This window comes from Sylvia atricapilla, chromosome 27, assembly GCF_009819655.1.
Source record: "Sylvia atricapilla isolate bSylAtr1 chromosome 27, bSylAtr1.pri, whole genome shotgun sequence".
In the NCBI taxonomy this organism is placed as follows: domain Eukaryota; kingdom Metazoa; phylum Chordata; class Aves; order Passeriformes; family Sylviidae; genus Sylvia; species Sylvia atricapilla.
In genome coordinates, this window is record NC_089166.1 from 1,803,613 (window position 1) to 1,820,080 (window position 16,468).

The window sequence follows — 16,468 nt, forward strand, 5'->3', positions numbered from 1 at the left end:
GTTTGGTTTCCCCGGGGCCATTTCCACCTGAAAGCGGGTTATGTGTGCCTGACACTGCGGGAGTCTCTGGTACCAAAGTCAGGCAGGAGCAGGACTCAGGTCCCCTGCACATGTCCTTGTCCTTCTGCAGCTCCGAGTCACCCGTGACCGGCATCCGCCCTGCTCATCGGCGGGGGACGGAGGGGCCGGACCAGCACCAACCCGTGTGGCAGGTTCCCGCGGGGAAGGGACACGCGTGGAGCAGCAGATGCGAGCGCTGCAGCCCCCTGCACTCGGCGGAGCATCCCCATGCCTCCGCCGGATCGTCTCCCTTTTCCCGGGCATTCCCCGGTCCTGCCGGATCATCCTCCGGCTCCCTGGGCATCCCCCGGTTCCCCCGGACCGTTCCCGGTTCCCCGAACACCTCCCGGTACCCCGGCCATCCCCCGGTTCCCCGGCCATCCCCCGGTACCCCGGACCGTTCCCGGTTCCCCGGCCATCCCCCGGTCCCCCGGATCGTTCCCGGTTCCCCGAACACCTCCCGGTTCCCCGGCCATCCCCCGGTTCCCCGGACCGTTCCCGGTTCCCCGGCCATCCCCCGGTTCCCCGGACCGTTCCCGGTTCCCCGGCCATCCCCCGGTTCCCCGGACCGTTCCCGGTACCCCGGACCGTTCCCGGTACCCCAGCCATCCCCCGGTTCCCCGGACTGTTCCCGGTTCCCCGGCCATCCCCCGGTACCCCGGACCGTTCCCAGTTCCCCGGCCATCTCCCGGTTCCCCGGACTGTTCCCGGTTCCCCGGCCATCCCCCGGTTCCCCGGCCATCCCCCGGTTCCCCGGACTGTTCCCGGTTCCCCGGCCATCCCCCAGCCCGGCCCGGGGCTCCCTCTAGCGGCCCTCGGTGGCGCAGCACGGGCGGACTCGCGGTCCGGGGCTGCGCTTCTCGGTACCGAACCGCTCGGCCCAAAGCCGGCCCGGGGCAACCCCAAAGACTCCCCTGTCCCCTGGAGACCCTGCTGGCACAGGGTTCAGTGGGTTCTGGCTCTGGGGCAATGTCCCCCCTCTCTGCCTCCTGTGCCCAGCCACAAGTGACGTAGCCAGCCTGCCCCTTCAGTCTAGCATGTGTGTTTTTAATGGAGACCCATCAAATTCATAAATCAGAGTGGAGAAGCACTGGGCTGTGTCCCAGACCCATAGAAACAGATGGTTCTCCAGGCAGGGTTGTGGAGGAGAAGGCAGCAGCACAGGGAGCAAGGAAGAGTTTGGGTGGTTTTCTAATCCAGCATTTCATCCTTTCTATGTCACATGCACACGTGGATGCAGCAAAGCTCCTTCAGCAGCCAAGGGCTCCAGCTGGGGCAGTACTGCTGGGCTCAGACCAGCAAGGAGGAGAGGAGTGAGCTGTGGCCCTCTGTCCCAGGGTCGAGGAAGCCTCCCCTTTCATGTAGCACCCTGAAAGTGTCCTGTGAATAGTCCTCTGTTCATCCCTGTGCTAGAGGGACAGGCCGCAGGTGTCAGAGCAGTACTCCAGGTAGTCAAACGCTTTGATGGGGAATGTCACAGCGCTCCACTTCTTGTACCTCCTCTTCTCTGCTGGTGTCTCCACCACAAAGTTTTTGATGCAGAGGATAGGCAGCTTCACCTGCCGGTACAGCATCTCCATGCCCCAGTCCTGTGTGAGCAGGGAGGGGACAGTTACCCAAATGCACACACAGTGTCCCCAGGCTGCAGGGCCACACACACAGGGATGGGGCAGTTCTTTGCTCCCAAGGAATGTCTCTGCTTTGGAGACAGCATGTGTCCATGTCCTGCAGCACACACATGACACAGGCATGTGCAGCCGTGAACTGGGGCACAAGGCAGAGCCTTTCCTGTCCCCCCAGCTCTGCCTGGGCTGCAGACACAGGGGAGTTGTGGTGCTCACCTGGCTGCAGGCTTTGCAGGAGATACGGCAGCCAGGCTCCCAGTCCTTGAAAGCCCGCTGGAAATGCATTTTCCCAGAGGAAACTCTGTAATACGACCTGGAAGGAAGAGGCCACCAGACAGTAAGGATGACAGTCCAGGGGACACAAACAGGACAGCACAAGTGCTCCCGTAGTCAAACAAAGTTCCTGCAATCTCCCTGTACCAAGATCCCTGAGAGAGAGCTGTTAACAGGCTGGTGCTACCCTTGCCCAACTCGTGCTCAGCCCTGCCCATGTGAGACTCCTACCCAAATTTGGGGTCGATGTTGACGTGGTGCATGCCCTCCACCGTGCGGATGTCGCTGCCGCGGCACACGGCCGTGTGGCAGTTGACACAGTACAGGCTGACAGCGTCCGGGGCGTGCAGCTGCTGCCTCTCGCTGATCCTGGCCTCCTTCATCAGCCAGCTGGCCACGGCCACCCGCTGCAGCTCCTGGATCTGTGGGGACAGCGGGGACAGGGCTCAGCACAGGACAGATGGCAAACACAGCAAGAGCCATGGCTACCGAGGGATGCATCGCCACAGGGCAGGACGGGCAGGGCAGGACAGGCACATGCTGTCCCATGCCCCTCACCCAACCCCATCCCAGGAGCCTGTGCTTCTCCGAGACAGAGCAGGCAGCCAAATGCAGGGTGCAGAGGGGGGTAAGAGCTGCCTGGCCCTGCCAGTGCCCATGGCAGCACCCAGTACTCACCTTCTGGCAGTACTCCTGCTCAGGCATGGCTTGCACTGCCTCAATCGCCCTCTTCATGAGCTTCACCAGGTCCTCATTGAGCAGCTCTCGGGTCACCTCTCTGCTGTTGGCTTTGGCAAGGACAGAGTAGACGCTGTTCTCAGCACGGGCACGGCCCCGGGCCTGCAGGGCAAGGTCCAAATGTTGCAGTCAGTAGAACAGGGACACAGCCCGCCCTTCTGTGCTCCCCTGCAAGAACAGAGCCATCCCCACCCTCCCCTGCACCTCGCCAAGGAGATGTTCTGCCAGAGGCTGGGCTCATCCCCAAGGAGCTGCCTGCAGGGAATGCCCCATGTCCCACCCCCACAGCTTTGGGGGGATCCTGCTAGGGCCAGAGGGAGCCTGGACAGCACCTGCATCATGGCAATCTCATTGGTCATCAGCCCATAGCGGACCACGATGTTGCACTCGGGGATGTCCAGGCCCTCCTCGGCCACACTGGTGGAGAAGAGCAGGTTGAGGGCTCCCTCACGGAACTGCTTGATCACATCCTGCTGCTCATTCTGGGTAGACAAGGGGGGGGGGTGATGCTTCAGCAGCTGTGTAGGGCTCTGAGGCCTGGGCAGCACCTGCAGCACCCCCAAAATGTGTATTGTGGGGTCGGTCCAGGTCCTGCCCACCCTCCACTCACCTGTGTCATGTGCCTGGTCTGGTTGCTGTAGCCAGCACCAGTGAGGACAGCGGCCCTGATGTGTTGCCCGCTGAGTGTGGCCGTGGTCTGCAGCCAGCTGAGCAGGCTGTAGGCACTCTGCCTTGTGCTGGTAAAGATGATGCCACGAGAAGTGCCCAGGGGCTGAAAGTGCTCACGCAGGAGCCTCTCCAGCTTGCTCAGCCTGGGGTTCTCATAGCGGTGGTCCCCGGCAAGTGCCTGCAGGCTCAGTCTGTTCTCTGCACAGGTGAGTGGGGTGTCAGGGACACTCCCTGCACCCAAAATGCAGCCAGCATCACCCCCCTCCAGGCCCCTCTGTTACCCTCAAATGTGGCAGTGAGGAACTGTTCGGTGGAGTCCTTCTTATCCCTCTCAGCGCTGTAGAACTGCTGGAGGCACTGGAAGGCGTCGACCATCCGCACGCTGTCGTTGATCAGCAAAGCGTCGTTGTACTTGCGCAGGTGCAGGGCACACACCCGTGTCTTGCGACAAAACATCTCCGCAGCTGGTGGGGCAGGGGACACCGCAGTCACAGCCTGTCCCCGCGGCTCAGCCCTGCCACACCCACACTGCCCCACCCTCACCTCTCTTCTCCAGCTCCACAATGCGCTGCTCGTAAATCTGCGTGCCCAAGTCCTGTGAGAGAGCTGGCTTCTGCATGAACTTGTGGATCTGCATCATGATCTTCTTCAGCTGCTCACCAAAGGGGTCCTGGGAGCAGGGAGGGGCTCAGGACCCAGGAACTGTGGCTGCTTGTATGGTGGGACCCAGACAGTTGCAGGATCCTCCGGCACCAAAGCTCTGGGTCAACTGATTTTTCCCACTGGCCTGAGCAAAGTGGATGAGGGGACACAGCCCCTCACCCCGCAGGGCTTGGGGGTCTCATCTTCCACTCAGTGAGCACCCCACAGCTCTGAGCAGCTGTCCCTCACCTGCACTCTCTCCTGGCACAGGTCATACTGCTTCTTCGGCTGGGGGACATGGCTCTGCAGGTGCTGTGCCTCATCCTGCACCGATGTGATCTTCTCAGAGTCCAGGTTGGCACAGATCTGAGAGGGAAAGACCCTTCTTTCTCCCTGAGCCCAGCTGCTCAGGACAATGCAGCACGTGGTGCTCACTGGCAAACTGGTGAGCTTAGGGATGACTCCTCTGGGCTGCCCAGCACCCACACACCTGGGCATCAACCCCCATCCCAAGAACACCCTGCTGAAGCCCAGGGCAAGCCGTGCAGAAACAGGACACGGGGTACAGCACGCACCTGTAGGATGTGTTCTACGGCCCCCTCAAAGGATGTTGCCCCCCCAGTGCCAGGGGATGCCGTCAGCCCCAGGACCTGTGGCAGGTCCCGCTGCCCACTGAGCTTGCACTGAAGGTATCTCAGCATGATCTTGTTGTAGACGGCGTCCTTGTGTGTGTGGTGGCACTCGTCTATCACCAGCAGCGAGAAATCTGCTCCGGGCCAGGGAGGGGGGCAGGGTGAGATGGTTGTTCAGCTGGGGGCTCAGCCACGGCCCTGGGGCCAGCAGTATATGTAACCTGGTGCCCACCTGTCAGCTCCACGCGCATGTCCTCCTCCGTGCTGACCAGGGCGTTCTGCAGAATCTGGGCTGTGCAGATGACAACGTCGCTCCTCTTCACCAGGTCGGCGAAGAAGGTTTTGTGGCTGGTGTCCCCACTGATGGACGTCACTTTAAAGGCGTCCTGCAGCGCGTGGAACTCCTTCTCAGCGTGCTGGTCCACCAGGTGCACCTGTGCCCGCAGGACCACACTCAGCACCGGCCAGGACCACCACCCGTGGCTCCCGCGGTCCTGGGGCAGGGCAGCACCTTGTTGACAAGCACGGCCACTTTGCCGCCCCGCCGGCTCTCCAGGTGCCGCCGGCAGACGTGGACGGCCACGCGTGTCTTCCCGGCGCCCGTGGGCAGCCAAACGATGCAGTTGCGGCCGCGCAGGGCCGGAGCCGCCGCCTCCCGCTGGTACCCCCGCAGCTCCATCCCCCGCCGCTCCGCGTCCCGCAGCCGCCGCAGCCGAGAGCGGCCAGAAACGAAACTGGAGGCGGCGCATCCGCCCGGTCCCGTCCCGGCTGCGGGGACACGGGGCAGGGCCCGGCAAGGGGGGACCGCGCCGGCCGCGCTGCGACAGACTGAACCGAGCCGAACAGAGCCGAGCCGCCCGGCCCGGGGATCCGCCGGGAGCCCCGGCTGCCAACGGGAATCGAAACCAAAACCGAGCGGAGCTCCCATAGAATTCACCCCCTGCGCCCCGGTCTGTCCGGGACCCCAGAACAGCACCGTGCACCCCAACCAACCCCTGCACCCCAATTCTGCCCAGTGCACCCCAGCCCATCCACGGGGATCTTCACACTCCACCATCCCGAGCTGTTCCTGTTCCCCTCCCCAACACCCTCCAGAACATCCCTGGCTGTCCCCGCACCTGCCACGCTGGGGTAAGCCCCAAGGATGGAGCTGGGCCTGCACAAGGACATTTATTTAAAAAACAAAACAAAACAAACCAACGAAAACACCAGTCAAGTGGAATGGGAGAGTGGGGGGGCAGAGAAAGGGGTGGGGGGCACAAGGAGAGGGGAGCAAGGGGGAGAGACGAGCAGAGGTGGCTGCCAGCCAGTGCAGAGCAAGGAGCAGAGGCCAGCACAGCACCGGGCAGCCACCCTCCCTGGCACTGAGAGGGGCAGGACTGGGGCTGGCAGCCCCCCAGCCGGCAGGAGGGACAGGCAGGGAAGGCAGACCTGCCCGGTGGGAGGGAAGAGCTGACAGAGGCAGCAGGAGCTGGGTGTGCAGAGCAGAGCCCCCTGCCCAGCAGGACCCCGGCCCAGGAGCAGCACCGCTGCGGGCAGCGCAGGGCTGACCCCGCCGTACATTCAGTGTGAGGGGCAGGGGCTGCCTGCGTGTGGACGGAGCAGAAACCAAAGCACTTGTGTGCCCCTGCCCTGTCACAGGGAGTCAGGGCAGAAGGCACGATCCCAGGTAAGGGGGATGCACAAGGGTCAGGGGGCTCCCCCTCCCCGGGCAGAGGCAGGAGCTCAGTGCTGTCCCTGCCCCGAGCAGATCCTGATGAAGCAGCTCCAGCCTCACCCCCATTCCCTAGGGGAGACAGCCAGAGCACCTCAGGGATAAAAGCACCAGCCCCTGCAGCTCCCCAAGAAGGAAAGCCCAGCTCCCCAGGCTGCTCAGCAGCACCAATGCCTCCAGCAGCTCCTACCAACAGAGAGAGTGGGGCTGGATCCCACAGGAGCCCTGTCCCTCCCATGGGAGGGCCGGTGGCCACAGCAGGTCTAGGCCAGCCCCTACTACTTGTCGATGAGCCCCCCTTCCTTGAGCTTGAAGTAGAAGAACTTCTCGAGGGTGTTGGCACACTTGCAGTAGTCGCTGTCGGGCGGGTTGTACTCGCGGCAGTTGGTGATGATGCGCTGCAGGTCCGCGATGAAGAGCTTCTTGGTGACATAGTAGCGATTCTTCAGGCGCTCTGTCATGGTCTTCAGGTCTGTGGGTGGGGAAGGGTCAGGAGTCCTCCCCAGGCCTCTGCACGCCCCAGGCACAGGAGCTGGACACTAACCATGGGTCCCAACTCCTTTTTCTCTCAATCTGGACTATCCCAAGGCTCCCGCCACCCCAAAAATGAGTCCCCAGCACAGACTCTACAATTAATGTGGGGTCCTCAGCCCCCTCTTCTGCAATCCTGTCCTGGGTGGCTGGACACAGCAACCTACCGATGGGGAAGCGGATGATTTCATAGTAGTCTGGTGCCTCTGATTTCTTCACCGGCTCCATGAAGGGCCACGCACTGGGGTGGGTCTGGGGAGAAGTGGAGGGCAGTTGGAGAATAAACACACATTTCTTGCTTGCTCACTCCAGCACTCAGGGGTCCTGCTCCCCCCACACCTGGGTCACACCAGCAGTCCCCAAGGGCAATCCCCTGGACAGCCCACCCCAAGGGAGGCAGCTCTGAGGGCTGTCAGGTGGACAGGCACCCCAAAGGGAGGGTCGTTTTTCTGCCCACACCTTGATCTGGGCCAGGAGGTTCTTCAGCATGTTGTAGAGCTGGTCCGGGTCCTTCAGCTCCTTCCTGCACAACAAAGCCAGTCCCCATCAGCCTTTCTCCATTCCAGGGCCAGGAAAATGCCAAGACCAAGGCACAGCCTGAGCTGAGCCCCTAGCCCTGCTGCTGCAGGCCTACCCCATCTCCATGCAGCACTCACCCCTTCTCCTTCCCCAGCGGTTTCCATCCTGTTTCTCCTGGAAGACAAGTGTCAGTGTCACCACGTCTGCACTGCAGCCATGGGGAGGGAGGACAGAGCCCTCCTGCCAGACCCCCTGCCAGGACTCACGGATGCCAGGGACGCTCTCGATGGGGATCTGCCTCACACCCTCCTTGAAGCAGGTCAGGCCTGGGTAGACTTTGCGGATCTGCGCCTGTTTCCTCTCGATCAGCTTCTTGATGATCTGCAGGGAATGGGGGTTGGAACAGAGCACATGAGTGGAGACACCCCACTCACCCCCCCATGAAGCCACAACGTGATGTGGGACCCCACAAACCCACTGTGCAGGGCCAGAAACAACCCCGGCCAGTGTCAACCCCACCAGTGCCCCCTCGCTGCCCTGCAAGTCTGCTCTCAGGGCCAGCACAGCCCCACACCTCTCCCCTGCCTTAAGGGGGAGGCTGGCAGTGCTCACCTACCCTCCTGCCCACCCCTGGGCCGTACCTCTTTCTGTTTCTTGATGATGTGTGAAAGCTCAGTGTAGGGGATGCGGGGATTCAGCTCACACTCCATCAGGGTTGCTCCCTCGTAGTCCTTGATGTATCCCAGGTAGCGGCTCTTAGGGACCTTGATGTCCTTGGAAAATCCCTAGGAGAGAGGGGCAGGTGGGAGGGGGCAGGTTGGAGGGGGCAGGTGTGCAGCAGAGCCGGGGGCAGCTCCCAGGGAAAGGAGCCCACCTGCTTTTTGAAGTATCCAATGGCGTACTCGTCTGCATAGGTGAGGAAGTAGAGGATGTTGTGCTTGATGTGGTACTCCTTCAGGTGGTTCATGAGATGCGTCCCATAGCCCTTGAGGAAGCACCAAGTGAGACAGGGACCCCCAGGCAGCCTCAGTTGAGATAAACAACCCCTCCCACCCACAGAAACGGCAGCTGAAAGATGTCATGGAGCAACTACCACTGCTTAGGGCTGGCCAGTGCTGAGCGGTCTGGCTACCCAAGGGGCAGCCCTACACCAGAGAGACCATCCTGCTCATGCCAAGCTTTGGGAAGCACACATGTGTGCCCATCTCCCTTCTCCCTGCCCTCACCTTCACTTGCTCATTGGAGGTGACAGCGCAGAAGACAATCTCCGTGAAGCCTTGGGTAGGGAACATGCGGAAGCAGATGCCCCCAATCACTCGTCCATCCTTGATCAGTGCCAGGGTCTTGTGCTTCCTGCAGGCAGCACGGCCGAGGGTGAGGGGAGCCCCCCACACCGGCCCCCTCGCACCCCCCAGCCACGCACGGGTCAAAGACGAGGCGAGTGATGTACTCCTTGGGCATGCGGGGCAGCTGGTGCGAGAAGACATTCTGCAGCCCCACCAGCCACATCAAGATCTTCTTGTTGGATTTCTGCGAGAGCGAGTTGCCGATAACGTGGAACTCGATGATGCCGCGGCGCTCCTCCAGCCGCGCCGTCTCATCCCGCGCCGCGTTGGCCGACAGCAGGCTGGTCTGGGGGCATGGGGGGGTCACTGGCCCTGCACACCCTCTGCTGGGGGAGCCCCACTCCTCCCTGGCACACTGGGGACGCAGCTCTGCGGGCCTTGGAGAGGACCAGAGTCATCCCAGTATCAGCAGCCCATACCTCGGGGCCCAGCATGGCAGCGGGGTCCGTGATGGTCAGCATGACCTCGTTCACCAGCTCCATGGGGATGTCTCCCATGACACGGATCCGCTTGGCATCCTCCAGTGTCAGGCTCTCAGGTAGCTTCCGCTTCTCTCCTGGGATGGGAGCAGAGCAGCACATCCAGTGCTGGGAGGGACCACGGAGAGTTCCAGCTTTGTGGCATGGGCTCGTGTGACCTTACCTGGCAGGGGCTCTGGGGTGCTGGTGTCCAGGCTGGCAGCTGAGCTGCTGCTGCTGAGCTTCTTGCTGAAGAGAGGAGTGGTGGGCACGGCAACGGTGCTGACTGCAGCTGTAACAGACCGTGGTGCCCATGAGCACTGGAATATGCCTCACCACACCATGGCAGCCCAGCCACTGCTCAGCCACACCTTGATCCTTTATCCTGCAGCCCCCAAACAGGAGGAGCTGCTTCCTGAAATACCTGGGCGAGACACCAGCTGGGCACCCTCTGCAGCTGGCACTGTGAAATCAGCCTCCCAGATTGGAGAGTTCTCACCATAGATCTCCTCCTCCAGCATGGAGAGGAACCTGGAAGGGAGTGGAACATCAGCATGCAAGTGTCCCAAAGGAGGAGTCCCCTCAGTGCTCGAGCACTACATTTGGCACCTACTTGGGGAAGTGGGTGAGGATCAGTGTCCGTTTCTCCGGCACCAGCTTGTCCTTCTCCACCCGGAACTTCTCCAGCAGCTGCCGGCGCGTCACCGTGAAGATGGACTTGAGGAGGCTGCGGCCAAAGACGTGCGTGGTCTCATAGCGGGGCAGGCTGTCACAGCTCTGTGGCACATGGCAGTAGCACAGCCACCTGTGGGATGGGAAGGGGTTCTGGTGACAGGGCTGGAACCCAGCCTGGAACCCAAAGACCCCAGAGAAACCATATCCCTCCTGGGACAATGCTGCTGGGAGCAGGGGCAAGAAGAGCAGATGGATGAAGGGCACAGCTGACATTTAGAAGCACTGGCCCCAGTGTCCTGCTCTCCTAGTGGACTGACAGTGTGGGAGAGCTGAGGAGACTCCCAGGAGTTAGACTCCAGGGTGGCTGGCTCAGTGGTCCCCTGCCCTCACCTGGTGTAGTTGACCTTGTAGGTGGCCACATCATCATTCTGGGAGCGCTGACGGAACTGGGACGGTGTCTCCAGCTTCCAGTAGTTGAGGCACAGCAGGAACATCTTGGAGAGCTCATACATGGTCTGGCGCTCCTTGGGCGGCAAATGGCTGAACTTGTACTGCACAAAATTCAGGACTCCCTGGGGAGAGCACGGGACAGTGGGAGGGTGCTGGGGACCTCTCAGAGAGTGAGGTGTCCGTGCAAGAGAAGAGCACAGGACAAGTCATCAGGGCAGTGCGTGAGCCTGACAGCAGCCTCACCTGCTCAATGTTTGGTTTCTCAAAGGGGGGGCTCCCCAGGGACCCCTCGACCACAGGCTGGCTCATCTGCAGGATGCACTTCCGCAGCAACTACAAAGACACCATCAGACACGGTCAAAAGAATCCTAGGAACTGGATTCTCCAGGAAGGGTGGAGGTAGCGGAATGCTGCCTAGGGGCTGCTCCAATTTCTACAGCCAGGAGGGCACCAGTCCTTGGAGCACCCCCATTCATCCCCTAGAAACTGTCCCTCTAGAGAATTCAAGGCCAGGACAGCAGTCACTCTGGAAAAGAGTCAGCCTTCCAGGTCTCTGGGTTGTGGGATGGTTCACAGCCCCAGTTTCAGTGCCAGCTCCAAAGGAGCACAAACAGTGGGACAGCAGCCCCTGCTCCCCCAAACTGACCAGAGACTCTGCACAAATCCCCCCATGAGTGAGGCAGTGAGACATGCACAGCCCCAGACGCACCTTGAACAGGTAGAAATACACCTGCTTGGTGTCTGTGTCCTCCTCCTTGTGCACTGACATGAAGAGGTTCTCCACATCCACCACCATGCCCAGCAGTCGGTTGATCTCTTCCTCTGAGACGTTCTCCAGGTGGGACACGTGGTCCGCTGTGCCGGGGAGAAAGCCACAGTGAGACCCAGGGATCAGCACCACTCACTGTGCCCAGGAGGTCCCCCAGGAGTTACCCAGTGCATGGCCACAGCTCCGGCACGGCTCGCTCAGGTTGGTCACGGGCTGCTGCAGGTCCATTCGAGGGGCTGTGGGGGGGTTGGGGTTCTTCCAACCATTGCACTTGCAGGCATCATTGGCCTGGGAGGAGGGGACAGGAGGGCTCGTTGCAGTGGCTGCCAAGCACTGAGGCTACAGCCTTCTGTGGCCAAAGGATTTCCCTGGCTCCAACCTACCCCTTTTCACCCAGCCCAGCTTTTCTCAGTCCTCACCCTGCATCACCCACCATCCCAACACTCCCTCGTGCACCCCCAGGACTCTGCAGCCCCTGCCCAGTGACATCTCTGCACTTTCCCTGGATAACTCAGCACTCTCTTCCTGCACCCCCTACCTGCATCCCATGTACATCTTAGTACCCAACCCTGCATCCTTTGTCCATGTATCCTTGCACTCACCCTCCTGCATCCCCTAAATTCCCCTCCTACATCCAAAACCGTCCTTGCAACTCTCCCCTGCATCCCCCACTCAGGTCAGCACCCTCGTCCTTCATCCCTCACCCATGCATAGCACTGAACCCACACTCCTGCATCTCCTGCATCCCCTGCACCTCCTCCTGCAGCCCCCACCCCTGCCCGTCCTTGCACCTCCCATTCATGCACAGCCTTGAACCCACCTCCTGCCCTCCCGCTCCCGCTGTCCCCCACCTTGCAAGCCGAGAAGACCCCCAGCTTCTCCAGCTTCTTCCCGCGGGGGAACCCCCGCACCTGCGCCTTGCGCTGGCTCGCCCGCTGCTGCTGGCTCAGCCCGGGCCGTGCCGGGTCGCTGGATGCCGCTCCTCCAGCCGTGACCCCGCTCGCCCCCGCTGCCCCCGTGGTTCCCGTTCCCGGGCCCGGCGGGGGCCGCCCGGGCTGCGCGGCCTCCGGCTCCGCCATGCCGGGCCCGGCGTGCGCCCCGCGCTCACTGCGCCTGCGCGCCGGGACCGCCGGGAACGCCGGGAGTCGTAGTCCGCGGCGGCGGGGAGGAGGGGCCGCTGCTCCCGGGGCCGGTTCGCGCCGCCCGCAGTCTCGAACGGGAGCGCAGCTCCTACTCGAGACTGCGGGCGGCGTGAACCGTCCAGGGAGAATCGAGGTGTGCTCATGACGACCCACCGTGACAGCCCCTCACGGGGCGATGCCGAACCGTGGGTGCCCGGAGGAGCCCTCCCACCCCTCCGGTAACCGGTACCGCTCCCGGTCCGGCGGCTCGCGGTGCGCTCCGCGGACTCCCGCAAATATGGAGCATGGTCACGCCCTTTTCTCCAAATGCGGTGTTGTGACCCGCCCTCCGCCTTCCCACAGCCGGCACCGAGTGCGGCCAGCACCCGGCACGGAGCGTGGCCGCGCCTCCTGTCCGGTACCAACGAACCGGCTCCGCCCGCACGGCCATTGAGGAGAGGCCGCGCCCACTGTCACCCTGCGGGGCGCGGCTTAGCGCCTGGTTGGTGCCCGGAGCTGCGGGCAGCGCCTGGAAGGTGCCAGCACTGGCCACGGGGGCACGGCACCGGGGATGCGGGCACCGCACGGGAGTGTTCCAGCACCATCCCAAAGCTGGGAGTCAATTGTCCGAAGGCTACCCAGGGGGATGCTCAGGACCTCCCGGGGATTCTCAGTGTTGCACATGGTCTGGAGCCCCTCGCCCAACATCTTCTGCCAGCGCAGAGCTGGGGAGAGGTGCCAGGGACATGCCCCGGTGCCAGCACAGCCTCGTTCCCCACCCTGCCATCGCTCTGCGTGGGCACAGGCAGTAACATTGCAAAACACAGGGCTGGGCGAGACCAGAAATAACCAAAACAACACAAATAAAAGTTAGGAATATTTATTAGATATCAAAAAAGCCGCACGTTTTGGGCAGACACCACCCTCCGGGCCATCGCGCAGTCGCAGCGCGGTCCCGCTCTGCGGCCAGCAGCTGCCCCCGTAGCCAGGCTCAGCCTGGTCCCCGTTGCTCCTCTTCATGCCTTGGCCCGCTCAGCTCCCTCCTCAGTGTTGGCAGCTGGCTGTGCCACCGCCGGCCCCATCTGGATGGGCACGTTCCTCTCGGGAGCAGCCGGCAGCGCCAGCTTGGGCGCCTCGATGCGGAGCTGCCCATCCTTGGACAGGGAGCAGCTCAGCGCTTCGGCGTCCACCTCCTCGGGCACGTCCCACTCCCGCTTCAGCACCTCGTACTTGTAGGAGAAGGAGCCCTTCTCGTCTGTGCTCTGCGTCTCCTTCTGCCCCACCAGCACCACCTTCCTGCCCACCACCTTCACCGACAGCTGCTCGGGCGCAAAGTCCTTCACGTCCTGGCAGACGGAGAAGCCGTCCCCGGAGCCCTGGGTCAGGGCTGCGCTGGTGCTCGATGCACGGTCTGCGGTGATGCCGAGCCGCCCGGGGCTGCTCCCAGTGGTCAGGTACTGCTCGACGCTGCTCATGAACTCCCGAGCCCTCTCCATCTCCAGCCGCATCTCCCGCTCCAGCTCGGCGAAGAGGGTGCCTGGATGTGGCCAGAGAGTGCGGACAGGTCCCAGCCACGGGAACAGCGAGCTGGACGGCATAAAGTGCAGGCGGCAAAGCATCTTTGCTCCCAACGAGTGCTCCTGGTTGTGCTGCAGATCTGCTCGGTGCAGTGGCTGGAGCGGTACTGGGTTGGGGCAGGAGAGCAGCGGATTTTATTCTCCCCTGCCCAGGGGTGTGTCCCTTCCAGAATGCTCTCTCCCCACGCACTCTCCTGGAGCCATCGCCTATTTTTGAGAGGCTGATTATCCACCAGCCAAAATAGCAGCGCCTGTTTCTGGGGACAAGTCACATGCCACAAATAGGGAGCCGCAGTCACTGCTGGGAGCTCAGGTTTCTGCAGAGCCATCGTGATGCAGCAGGGCCCATGGGGCCATAGCTGGGGGGCTACAGAGTCCTTCCCTGGCCCCGGGGGCTCGATGAAGCCAGGTTCCATTGTGCCAGGAGCTCATCACTTCTGCCAATACAGGGACTAAGTCCCACCCCTAAAGTACATGTCCCATGTCATCTACTGCCAGGCATTTCCTGCACTTTCTGGGACCCCTCTCCCAGTCGGCCACCCCCATCCTGTTGTTTTATGGAAGGGTATCCTTTTCAGCTACCCTTAATCAATCCTTAAATAATTCCTTTACATCGCTGTCCTGACCCTTCAGCACCCCACCTGGGCATGGGCCTATGGACCAACATCTGGTCTCACCTGAAGGGACCTCGCTGGGCACAGATTTGGGGTGGGGGGGAAATGGGCCGTAGCTGAGGCTTGGGGGGAGGCAGGGAGGAGACGAGCCCACACTCACTCCATGCCTGGGAAATGCGAAGGGCACAGATTTTTGGCAAGGATGGCTCAGGCATCCCGCTCCGAGGCTGAGGTGATGCTGCTAATTATAAGCCAGGAGAGCAGAGCTGTAAGAGTCAGGGCGAAGGTATGCCGGGCACGACGTCAGCGCTGCCTCTCCTCACGGGTGAGTAACAAGAATTAGCTGGAACGGGCTGGAAAGAGCTGAGCCCTTCTCCCGAGGGTGACGTAATGGTCAGGACAAGGCCACGCCTCCGGGAAGCGGGTATAAAAGGCTCGGTCGGCAGCAGCGGGGCAGAACGCTTCCAGCCCTCTGGAAAGGCAACAGAAGCAGCAGCAGCAGCAGCAGCAGCAGCAGCAGCAGCAGCAGCAGCAGCAGCAGCAGCAGCAGCAGCAACAACAACAACAACAACAACAGCAGCAGCGATGCTTTGCCGGATGCACCTCGCACCATTCGCCTCCAGCTCTCTGGCCAGCCGGCTGGGCACAGTGAGGACCCTCTGGCCACACGCAGAGACCATCTTCACCGAGCTGCAGCAGGAGATGGAGAAAGCTCGGGAGTTCATGAGCAGCTTCGAGCAGCTCCTGAGCAACCACGGAGCCATCGCTGCGGAGCACACCCCGAGAACCAGCATGACCATGACCCAGGGCTCCGGGGACGGCTTCTCTGTCTGCCAGGACGTCAAGAACTTCGCTCCCGAGCAGCTGTCGGTGAAGGTGGTGGGCAGGAAGGTGGTGCTGGTGGGGCAGAAGGAGACGCAGAATGTCGATGAGAAGGGCTCCTTCTCCTACAAGTACGAGGTGCTGAAGCGGGAGTGGGACGTGCCCGAGGAGGTGGACGCCGAAGCGCTGAGCTGCTCCCTGTCCAAGGATGGGCAGCTCCGCATCGAGGCGCCCAAGCTGGCGCTGCCGGCTGCTCCCGAGAGGAACGTGCCCATCCAGGTCAGCCCTGCTGCCTCACAAACTGGACCAGCTTCTGAGGACGGAGCCACCAACAAAGCCCAAATGTAAGAGGATGGGACCCGACGGCCACGGCAGGACCGGAGCAGACAGGAGCAAGTCCCGGGTTTAAGCCCAGACAAGCTTCATCGGCAATGATGTCATTTTTTTTTCACTATACTGGAATGTTTTTGTATCCAATAAAAATACTTTTGCATTGAATCTTCTTGTGTTCTCTGGGTGTTGATTGATGGGGAGGCTGCACCCTTCTCTCCGTGCCAGAGGAGGGGGATGCACAGAGAGGGAAGAACCTCTCTTGTTTCTCAGGGCAGCACAGAATGGGGTCAAGTTAGCAGACCCAGAGGGTGCTGTGAGAGAGGGGAGGGGATCTGGGAGCACTGTGCTGCTAAGGGCAGGAGGCAGGTAGGAAAGGTAGTCCCACTCACCTGTACAGGAGCAGCAGGGGTATTCTCACCCTCCCTCAGACTGCTGTCAGCATCATCTCCAGCTCCACAGCCTCAGCCAAGACCCATCCCCACAGAACAGGGAGGGAATCGCCTTAGGCTGCCTGGCTGGTTGTGGTGTGAGGCTGCTGTACTCACACTTTCCCCTTCCCAGCTTGGCAAGGGGCTGCTGGAGTCCACCCTGAGTTCCCAGCAGCAGGGAGGGAAAAGCCCAACCCCGGGTGCGGTGCGTAACCACCACAAACACCCGTGCTCAGGCCCAGGCAGGCAGCAGGTGTGTGGGCAGGCAGCAGGTATGCAGGCAGGAACGCCTGTTTGTGCTAAAGCCACCCTGAGATCAGACAGCCCATTGCCCAGACACACCAGGAACAGCAGCAGGTCCCCAGCCTTGATACCGAGCCCCTGAGCACCCGATCTGGCAAGCAGCAAGACCTTCCCTAAGGCATCACAGATGCCTTCACAGAGACCCCGAGTCTAGGAAGAAACCAGGCAC

The 16,468-nt window shown here is 61.9% G+C and overlaps 4 protein-coding genes across 5 annotated transcripts; 1 reads left to right on the forward strand and 3 right to left on the reverse strand.

Moving 5' to 3' along the window:
- Positions 1–1,086: 1,086 nt before the first annotated feature.
- DHX58 (DExH-box helicase 58) lies at positions 1,087–5,545 on the reverse strand. 2 transcript variants are annotated; one of them, XM_066336536.1, is made up of 12 exons: positions 5,151–5,545; positions 4,872–5,073; positions 4,583–4,773; positions 4,257–4,373; positions 3,909–4,035; positions 3,647–3,829; positions 3,307–3,563; positions 3,029–3,178; positions 2,637–2,798; positions 2,190–2,380; positions 1,902–1,998; positions 1,087–1,649 (listed from the first exon to the last, which is right to left on the reverse strand). In XM_066336536.1, exons 1-12 carry the CDS (start codon positions 5,316–5,318, stop codon positions 1,470–1,472), a joined length of 2,025 nt encoding a protein of 674 aa, XP_066192633.1. In that variant the 5' UTR covers positions 5,319–5,545; the 3' UTR covers positions 1,087–1,469. The 2 variants fall into 2 exon arrangements, with proteins under 2 accessions (XP_066192633.1, XP_066192632.1); XM_066336535.1 differs by having other exon boundaries at positions 4,872–5,485.
- Positions 5,546–5,593: 48 nt separating this feature from the next.
- On the reverse strand, positions 5,594–12,249 carry KAT2A (lysine acetyltransferase 2A). Its single transcript, XM_066336538.1, has 18 exons — positions 11,953–12,249; positions 11,266–11,389; positions 11,042–11,187; positions 10,576–10,665; positions 10,273–10,454; positions 9,821–10,012; positions 9,632–9,738; positions 9,392–9,499; positions 9,169–9,305; positions 8,827–9,035; positions 8,630–8,756; positions 8,278–8,388; positions 8,045–8,188; positions 7,670–7,784; positions 7,541–7,577; positions 7,344–7,407; positions 7,052–7,136; positions 5,594–6,825 (listed from the first exon to the last, which is right to left on the reverse strand). Exons 1-18 carry the CDS (start codon positions 12,178–12,180, stop codon positions 6,632–6,634), a joined length of 2,400 nt encoding a protein of 799 aa, XP_066192635.1. The 5' UTR covers positions 12,181–12,249; the 3' UTR covers positions 5,594–6,631.
- Positions 12,250–13,086: 837 nt separating this feature from the next.
- Positions 13,087–13,986, reverse strand: LOC136372080 (heat shock protein beta-11-like). Its single transcript, XM_066336542.1, has one exon. It carries the CDS (start codon positions 13,839–13,841, stop codon positions 13,239–13,241), a length of 603 nt encoding a protein of 200 aa, XP_066192639.1. The 5' UTR covers positions 13,842–13,986; the 3' UTR covers positions 13,087–13,238.
- A 568-nt stretch (positions 13,987–14,554) lies between these two features.
- On the forward strand, positions 14,555–15,733 carry LOC136372076 (heat shock protein beta-11-like). The gene has a single exon (XM_066336539.1). The coding sequence runs from the start codon at positions 14,804–14,806 to the stop codon at positions 15,581–15,583; it is 780 nt and encodes a 259-aa protein (XP_066192636.1). The 5' UTR covers positions 14,555–14,803; the 3' UTR covers positions 15,584–15,733.
- Positions 15,734–16,468: the final 735 nt, after the last annotated feature.

Excerpts from the sequence above, each read along its gene's own strand:
- DHX58 (XM_066336535.1), bottom strand. The coding sequence starts at position 5,388 with ATGCGCCGCCTCCAGTTTCGTTTCTGGCCGCTCTCGGCTGCGGCGGCT. Across the intron at positions 2,799-3,028 it reads ATGAGATTGCCATGATGCAG|GCCCGGGGCCGTGCCCGTGC; the intron begins GTGCTGTCCAGG and ends CTTGCCCTGCAG. Across the intron at positions 1,650-1,901 it reads CCTGCAAAGCCTGCAGCCAG|GACTGGGGCATGGAGATGCT; the intron begins GTGAGCACCACA and ends CTGCTCACACAG.
- LOC136372076 (XM_066336539.1), top strand. The coding sequence starts at position 14,804 with ATGGTCAGGACAAGGCCACGCCTCCGGGAAGCGGGTATAAAAGGCTCG.
- KAT2A (XM_066336538.1), bottom strand. The coding sequence starts at position 12,180 with ATGGCGGAGCCGGAGGCCGCGCAGCCCGGGCGGCCCCCGCCGGGCCCG. Across the intron at positions 10,455-10,575 it reads AGAAACCAAACATTGAGCAG|GGAGTCCTGAATTTTGTGCA; the intron begins GTGAGGCTGCTG and ends TGCTCTCCCCAG. Across the intron at positions 7,408-7,540 it reads CCGCTGGGGAAGGAGAAGGG|GAAGGAGCTGAAGGACCCGG; the intron begins GTGAGTGCTGCA and ends TTTGTTGTGCAG.
- LOC136372080 (XM_066336542.1), bottom strand. The coding sequence starts at position 13,841 with ATGCTTTGCCGCCTGCACTTTATGCCGTCCAGCTCGCTGTTCCCGTGG.